At 37.2% G+C, this 9,285-nt stretch overlaps 1 protein-coding gene across 1 annotated transcript in view; it reads left to right on the top strand.

The window, feature by feature from the left end:
* Positions 1 to 8,896, top strand: part of Rc3h1 (ring finger and CCCH-type domains 1) — an 81,534-nt gene extending 72,638 nt beyond the window's left edge. Inside the window, exon 20 of the mRNA XM_050130656.1 lies at positions 1,588 to 8,896. Coding sequence (XP_049986613.1) covers positions 1,588 to 1,738 — 151 coding nt within the window. The 3' untranslated portion in view covers positions 1,739 to 8,896. The remainder of the gene's footprint in view (positions 1 to 1,587) is intronic.
* The last annotated feature ends 389 nt before the right edge of the window (positions 8,897 to 9,285 follow it).

A 9,285-nucleotide genomic window follows, 5' to 3' on the forward strand; every position in this document is an offset into this window, starting at 1 on the left:
TTTTTTTCCTTCAAGACAGGAAACTCATTATGTAGACCAAACTGGCCTCAAATTCACAGAGATCCACCTGCCTCTGCTTTCCAAGTGCTGGGATTAAAGACATGCATCACCACCACCTGCCATATCCTATGATTTTTAAAAGAACTTTTTTTTTGTATAGTGAGAAAAGAATATGAATATATCGGTTTCTCTGTGTAGCCCTGACTATCTTAGAACTCATTCTGTAGACCAGCCTGACCTCTAACTCACAGAGATCCACCTCATGAGTACTGGGATTAAAGGTGTGCACCACCACTGCTCAGCAGGGGAAAAGAATATATTTTTGCTAAATCTAGAAATTAATACTCAGGAATTGGGGTGGCATATAACTATGGGCACTAGAGAGGCTGAGATAGGAAGACAGGAATTTGAGGCCAGTCTGAGACTGTCTCAACATATGCACATAGAGAATTTAGGATTTAAACAGGATTGAATTATCTGTTAACCCCTAACAAATATATTTTCTTGTTACATTTTCTTCTTCTCGTTGTTTAAGTATAGCTTTTTAATTAAAAAACATAGCGCTACTGTAGAAATTGAAATTTAAAAAATGATTAAAAGGCCACCTGGCTCCCACTTTATTTTGTTTTCATGCTGGGTGTTGAACTCAGGGCCTTATAAATTCTAAGCACATTTTACCACTAAGCTGTATTCCATGGATTCCTCCCCCATTTCAGTTATATTATAAAAAAAGAAAAAAGAAAAAAAAAAAGCCACGGGTGATAGAACTTTTTTAAAGTACGATTTTTTTTTTCAAGACATTGTTTCTCTATATAGCTTTGGAGCCTGTCCTAGAACTCACTCTATAGACCGAGCTGGTCTTGGCTATGTAGAAAGACCTTGTCTCAAAAACAAACAAAAAAGCAAATAAACACCAAAAATTTCTAATTGCCTTGTTGCTCTCTTCTTTTGACCATTTTAAATCCATATGCTGTCCTAGGTTAAAAATAAATTACCATGCAAATAAACTTGGTAAATCAAAGGTTAGCTGTTTGTTTGTTTGTTTTTGTTTTTTTTAAATGCCAGGCAGCAACTATTTTAAAGTATGGGTCCTGATTAGAGGCTGGAGGCAGTCTGGAGGGGCATCTCTCGCCACCTACCCCTGCCTACCAAGTACCGGGTACCACCACAACTGTTTATTGTAACTTGTAGCTCAGTCTTGTAATGTGTAAGTGGCAATAGATACATAAACAAATAGGTAGGTTGTATTCTGACAAAAGCTGTATTTTTAAAACAGTAAGTTTGTTTGCTACAATGTGGATGAGGAGTTATAAAAAAATTTAGAAAAAAATTAAAAATTTTTTTAGGGGGGGGGGGGGATTGAAACAGTCTCATTGTGTAGCCTGAGTTGGCCTGGAACCAAGGTAGCCTAAAGTTGATAGAGATAAGCCTGCTTCTGGCTCCTGCTGGGACTAAAGGCGTATACCACCACTCCTGACTCAACATTTTTTGTACAATACTAAATGATAAGCTCTGTTAACTGGATTTTATTCAGAGTATTTGCCTTTCTCCTTTTAAAAATTCCAACCTTTTTCATGTAATTAACAGTGATGTGCCGAATGGATCAGCTTTGACACAGGAGAATCTCAGCCTCCTATCAACCAAGACCAGCTCTTTGAACCTGTCAGAAGACTCTGAGGGAGGAGGAGATAACAAAGATTCCCAGAGATCAGGAGTTACTTCCAGTTCTGCTCCCTAGAATATGGGTGCCCTGCTTCTACCTTCTGCTCCTAATCAATTCATAGGACATAGGGATAGAAGAATGGATAACTTCTAAACTTTTTCTCTGGGTGGTCAGCGAAATCCAGGAAAAGCACCGGAGGCAATGTGCACCAACACCACTACTAAACAAACCCTGCACATAGTTCACATTAATGCATTTTTTTAATTTAAAGAAAAAGAAAATTAGCAGTATCTGCAAGCAATTCAGATTAAATTTGTTTTTGTTCTGTGAATGAACTTTATTTTAATAACTTTGGACGCCTTGGATCCAGGGCTTTAAAAAAAAGAAGATATTATATATACACTCTGTTTGATTAATTGTATGATCTTACTGAAGTAGGTTTTTCTTGTATTTTGGTATTATTACATACCCAGTGTAAAATTCCTTTCTCCCAGTCCTTTCCAATTCCACAACCGTGTAAACTAAAAGCACTGTTTCCAAGAATTCTGTGATATTAGATTGGCTTATTAGAAGCTGTGCAGCAAACTAAGGTTTTTAGAGCTATTCTTCAGTGCCCCGCACTGCACCCACACCCACCCTGATTCAGGATCACTAGCTTCCTGACTTTTCTTACAACATTAAAACTTTATTTGAGTAGGGTAGGCTTTTAGTTTCAACTTTTTAGAGATTTCAGCAGGCTGTTGATTGTTAGAGCTGCACTTTTCCATGCTAAGGATTCCTTGCATTCTTTCCATAAAATCTGAAAGCCTGTTTGGTGTTTACATTGCTTAATTAGATTTAAATTAAGATTATCTTTGAACTCATAACAGGACATGGTGGCTCATTTTGGTAATCCCAGGACTCAAGATGCTGAGGCAGGAGAAAACCAAAAAGAAGAAAATAAATGAGCTTCAACTTGTTAATGGTGGAAACACAATTCCTGTCCTCCTATGTTGAGCTCATGATGTAAATTGGAGCTGTGCTCAAATGCTCAAAAAAATCACAATAACCATGTTCTAAAACTTGGAGGGTTGGCTCACCAGTACTGGTTGCACTTCCAGAGGACCCAGGTTCTTCCTAGCACCCACAAGGATGCCTCACAACTGCCAGTAACTCTGGTTCCAAAGGATATCACACCCTCTTCTGACCTTGTGGGTACCAGACACTCATGGGTGCATGTACACACACACATAAAAATACATAAGTTTTACATTTGATGTGAACTTAAATAAACGGGAACACATTTCAATGGAATTTTTATTCTTTCAAAAGTATAAAAGATTTGGCAGATAAAAACTGAGTCTTGAAGATAGTTTATGTATTGATTACTTGTGCTGCTCAGAAATTACTAGCATAACTAAATAACTTGAAGCGGATTTTTAGACTTTCTTTCTGGCATTAAAATTGTTTATGAAAACATTATTAAAGAGTAAGGAAGGATTTTTACTTAGTTCTGCTGCACATGTTCTAATGCTACCACTGTATGCTTAATTCACTAAGCCCCTGTAAAATGAGTTCATTGGGGGACTATTCCACAGTCATTCAATCCCTCTGACTGCCTGACATCCAGTTTCCCTTTCTAGATACTACTACTAAACAAGAAAGCACTGGTTATGTAATAAGTTACTGCATTGCTTTGGTTGGGTAAAAGCAAAAGTTTATATTTTTCTTATTTCTTATATTCCTACCCGTTAACTCCTGCTGAGGTCAGAGCCACCTCAGTCTTCTCTGTGTCTGTCATGTTGTTAATGGAAACAATTGGGTGGGGGTGGGGTGGGAAGGGTAAAATAGTCCTGCCATTGCCTACCAGTAGGAAATCCAAACAGAACACTCATTTGAGTAGCGATTATTTAATTTGCCCAGTCAAGGCACCGTGTTTATATACTATTTCACATTGAATTTGATTATGCCCTACAGACCTGGCTGGTCAAGGATTTGATATACACATATTGGCTTGGGATTCGAGCTTTCTTTTTTATTTAAAAATAAAAATTTATATATATATTATATATATACATATATACATTGCTATATCTGTATATATATTGGGTATGTTTTAAAGATTTCTTCGCATGAGCGCAGCTGTTGCAATAAAATGACCGATTGGGAGGTAGAAGCACTGAATGACAGTGAGGCATTTTCAGTTGATACATACATTTTTCTTTTCATTTGAAATATGTTTATACATCTGCTTTCTTGGCTTTTTTTTAAGATAAAACATCTTTTACATTTATACTTTAAATACTCATTATTTATTGAGAGAAGGAAAGAAATGTTATGTCTGAAAAGATTTTTGTTTTTATGCACATCTATAAAATGCCACATTATTGGCCTCTTGCCTTTAGTAAACAGATTTGGGCAGGACTTATTTCCTTTGGACATGTCAGATAATTCCTAAGTATGAGAAACAGGTTTGCTTTAGAAATTGCAATGACTAGGGGGGAATCTGCATTTGGTTTTATTGGAGTTAAGAATAAAAGTAAATTTTCCTTGTGGTGCATATGAAACCCCCGGAATGCACTCTGCTGCGGTGCACTAGCATGTGAAACCCCCGGAATGCACTCTGCTGCGGTGCACTAGCATCCCTCCAGCTGTTATTCTCACTTAGGGAGAAAATTAGCCTCTTAGATGTTGGGTTGAGTTCCCCAAGCCCAGCCTCTAGCCAGTCTGGCTGGGGTGGAAAGTAGAAGATGGTGTGCCTACAATTTCTCTGTTGAAGAAATTGGTCATTTTCCCTTACAAATTCTTAGGTGTGTTTTATGTGTTGGGGAGTGGTTGTTTGTTTGTGCCCACTGGCAGATGTGGGGATTCTATAAACCCCACAACCTTGAGGATGTTTTCTTCCTTTAACAGATTTTGTGTTATGAGACAACAATAAACTGAAGCATAACTTCATGACTCTTAACTGCTGTTTTTGTCAGAATCTGAAAAGCATTGATTTTTATTTTTGTCTTTAGAGACATTAAGAAACGACCCTCATCAAATAAAAAGTAAACTTTTACAGCAGCACCCCTTTGTGAGATAGAGTTTACCATGCAGCCCCGGCTGGTTCTGAACTCAGGATCCTTCAGCCTCTGAGCACTGTGATTCTAGGCATTTGCCACCGTGCTCAGCAATATGCATGGTTTTTCACTTAAATGGTTTCTTCTGAGGATGACTATTTGCTTTTTACTGTATTTAAGACCAAGAATCATCTAAGATGAACATGGACAATTCTGGAAGGGTTCGGAGCCTTACGTTCATACTTGTTCAGAAACAAAAAGCCAGTGTATTATCGTAGTGAATATGTAAAAGTACCAGAGCTCATTCTGTTTTCAGTGAGTCTTTGGAAAATGATAAAAATGAGAATGAAATATCTAGACCCTCTTTCCTAATTTATAGCTACCCTCTTCTGAAGGATAACTTATACAGTCTGATGTGACCAAAGAGCCATTCTTTACTACTTTTCTAATTAAACAACTTGTCGCCTAAGTTTCTAATAGTAATGTTCAAATGACAAGACACTATTATTAATGTCAATTACAAATATTCAACTACTCCGAATGTGTAAGAACTCATTTGGTACGGCATTAATGTGTGTTATTCCCTTCTCTCATTTTCCTTCCCTTCTGTTTTTTTCCCCCCATTTATTTATTCTTTTGCCTAAAGGCAAGAGATTGACGCGATTCTCACTTGCTACTCGGATACATGGTCCCATCGGACTCCCATGAGCTTCATTGTGGGAGCTTGAAATTTAGTTCCTAAGTTTCCCATGATTATCTTTTTTCTTTTCTTCCTGACCCCTTGCCATTCTGCAGTTTCCCCTTGACTTACCCAATCTGTAACAGTGACAGTTTGCTGCCTCTAAACAGAGCATTCAAATGAATTCGCTTAGCCAATGACTTCTGTGAAGTTGCCTTTTCTAATGGCGTTATTACTCAGTGATGCACAGATGTGGTATTTGCCCTACTGGCAGGCAAGCAAAGGTCTGGTAAAAAAATGATAACCTGCTATTTCTTTAAGGAGCGCCAAAGACTTGTGCTTTACTCTGTTTTGGTTTTAGGGGAAATAGTAGCCATTTTGATTATGAAACCTGGTAGTATTTGTAAGTTGATTGTACTGTGTAGATGTCTAAAGTTAACTGTAAGGTTAGCTGGCCTTATAAAATGTAAAAGTAATGAAAATTCATCAGTTTCTATAAACCAGTAAATATCATCCTTGACAATATTTGTTTAAGCAACTCACTCTCCCTTCTGGGGTTATCTTGATGGAATAGTACCTTCTGTGTTTTTCTGTACTCTCACCTGTGCCTACAGGACAATGTATTTCACTATGGTCAAGTCATGGGGCTAGGAATTTTTCCTGAGCTTGAGGCTTGTGAGAAATAGTAAACTGTAGTTAATACCTGTTCAGCTATGTTCAGGGTCAGATTACTTTCACTAAATGGGATTCATGTGCTATTATTTATATGTACAAATGGTGATAAAATGAAACTTCACCATATTCTCCACTTGGGCTTTTAAAAATCAAGTAAAGAGTTCAGTATGTAAAATCTTGTGTAAAAAATCATCTGTAATGATTTATATTTTATTAAAAGATATGGCCTAATTAGTTTTAAGGAGGAATTAATGACCTTGCAAATAAACTACAGTTTATTTACACTATTAATTACACCCTTACCCTATAAAATGTTCAAGTGTGTTAAAATCTTGTTAATACATGTTTATAGTGTTGCAAAGGGATCTCATCTGAAAATAGAGCTCAGAGTAACTGACTTCACTGAGACAATTTACTCTCGATAGAGTTGAACACAAGTAGTGTACTACTGTTTTATCTGCATGCTTGTTTTGCAGAAACACGTCCATATCTATCTTGGACAGCTGCAGCTTTTATATTTATTTCTTCAGCTCAGCTTTTGAAAATTAATTATTGAAATGACTTGCTGGGAGTTTTGGTAAATTCTTAGTTCTCAGTCACCTTTTCTGAGCCACTTAAGAAAAAGAGCTGGTTTTGTTTTGCTTTTTTCAAAAGGTATAATTTCAAATAAAACCTTTTTGTTACTTGAAATTTTAAGATTCTATTTCTGTAACTGCTAAAGGTGTTTTCATAGGTAACCTATTCTAATTGATTAGTAATACTAGTTACATTAATAAAGATGAGGAAGCTGCCATCCACAGGAGTAAGTAACGCCTTCCAATGGGTATGTTCTCTGTAGGTAGATTTTCCGTACCACATTGAATAAACTGGGGGAAAAGCCCTTGGAACCCCTTTGTCCCTTAGCACTGGGATTGCTCTCAGAGCCTCTGGATCTCAGACACTGAATCTCTTGAACTTACCCTTGAGCAAAATGGCTTTTCTTTTCACATTAACTCAAGGTGGAAAACTTAAACCTGAAGACAGTACTGTGTCAGAAAAAAATGTGTATTTAGAAAATGAAACCCTGTGGAATTTGTTATCCTGATGTATGTTATTTAGTAGATAAGATGACTTTATTTTGTATAGAAGACTCACTTTCTGGTGACTTGTTTTGTGTTTTGTCTTTTAATGCTGAGTAGACAGATCACAAGTCTTTGGCTCCCGTGTTAGATTGTGCAGAGTCATCTTAGAACTGGAAACTGTCAGGTGGTCCCACTCTTATTGAGGGCATGAAAGGTCAAGAAATGAATGCAAACATACTGGGTGGTTGATGGTCTGGATTTTTTGTTTGTTTTTGGTCTCCTTTAAAAAGTTGTTATTTCAGTAATGTATTAGTGTAGCCTGTCTGGTTGGCTGGCATTTCACAGTAATATCAAACCACCCCATAAATTTTTATTTCTCTACGTAAAAGGCCTTTAAAGCTTTTGTTTTTCAGCTCTGCATTCCCTGAGAGATTTCCCCCTTATGTATTTTGCCTAACTTTCCACTCATCCTTTGTTTTCCCCACCTTCTGGATGTAAAAGAACTGAAAGAAAAAATTGCCTTCCCTGGTCATGGGCCTCAGTGTCTTCCTTTGTAATGCATCTGTGACTTTCCAGGAGAAATGCAGAAAGTGAGCTGAGGCTGTGAGCAGACCTTTCACCCACCTAAACATTTTCCAGTTGTGAGGTTCCTCTTCGTGTGTGGTCCTTTCTGCCCCCTGCCAACCTTCCCTGACTATGGTCAATTGGTCTCTTGGCTCATACCAGTCTCCTGAGACATTCTGCAGTTGTTATCACCTTTTTGGGTGCGTTTTATTTACTTTGTTCTTTTTTTTTTTTTTTTTTTAAAAAAGTAACTTTAACATTGATTCATATTTGCTTGGGATAGAGCTTGTGTAATTTACCAATCGTATTGATTGTATGTGATTGTGCCCTGCAGAGGTATACTTAACAAAAGTAATGTAAGTTAATAAAGGAGCCCATGAGATTTGAGTCAGAATAGAAGTGACTTTATGAAATTGCAGTTTTGGATAATGTGAATTCCCTTCTCAGAATCAGTGCTACGTAAATACTTATTGTTAAAGATTTTTACATTCCTATATTTTCCCATGGCCTCAGCTCCCTATTTTTATGTCATTCTATGCCCACCTGCTCAATTTTTTTTTCAACTGAGCATTAAAATAGCAATTGACTTTTAAATTAATGAATTTTGGGAAATTTTACATTTTCCTTATGTTTCCAATTGAGAACAAAGGATGGGTTGAAATTCACTAACCCGTGACTGACTACTTAGCATCTGGCCAACGCTGAGATTTTATCTGGAGGCATTATTTTTTGCAAGTTCTTTTTAAATAGGAAAAAAGGACCTTGCCTGAAATGGAACGTTCTCTTTCTTGCTTAATCTGTTTGTTACTTCCATTTTTAAACAGCCTTCAAAACAATGAGGTGAAAGAAAAGAAATAGGAATGTGTTCAGAGCGACAGAACTCTGATCTGAATAAGTACACGTTCTAATGCTGCACATTTCTGAGAAGTTATAGGCCTTCTTTCTCAATCTCGCATTATTTGTGTGCATGTTGTTTATAGTAAAGATGCCACATTTTGTTACAATGCTATTTCCTTTCTTACCTTGGGAACTGACTCGGCCTCTCGTTGCTCCTAATTAGGGTTTAAGGCTCTTGTGAGTTGCAGATAAAAAGGATTCATTTTAACAAATAGAAGAGGTGATTCACCTTTTGGATTGTAAATATATGAAAGTGTCTACAAGGTCTTTATCTGCTTTCTGTCAGCATTTATATTAAATGATAAATTAATGAGGAGGAACGTGTAGTCTTTTTCTTGTAAAGGGGTCTCTGTCATCTAACTCTCGTCTTGGGGATTGCTGATGAAAGATTTAAAGAGCTAATTTGTGCAAGTACACGAACTGGGGATCACTAGCTTTCTCTAGCGTGGGAATCAGTGCACACTTGAGTATGCAGTGGTTCAGAGAGAGGGTTAATTCTGAGATTGCTGGGGCCAGTATTCAGCAAGCCTTCACGGCTTGATATTATGGCTCCTCATCAAACCAAGAACATCTTTCTGCCCAAGCAAAATGGTCTTTCTCAGACAAAATATCTGTCTGTTTACTTACTGACTCCCATGCTGAAGCCTTGTTGGTCACTCCTAACAGAGAACAGATGTAAGTTTATGTGGTCTGTTACAGACCATT

This window comes from Alexandromys fortis, unplaced genomic scaffold (assembly GCF_014885135.2).
Source record: "Alexandromys fortis isolate MF-2015 unplaced genomic scaffold, M_Fortis_MF-2015_v1.1 scaffold_346, whole genome shotgun sequence".
Classification (NCBI taxonomy): Eukaryota; Metazoa; Chordata; class Mammalia; order Rodentia; family Cricetidae; genus Alexandromys; species Alexandromys fortis.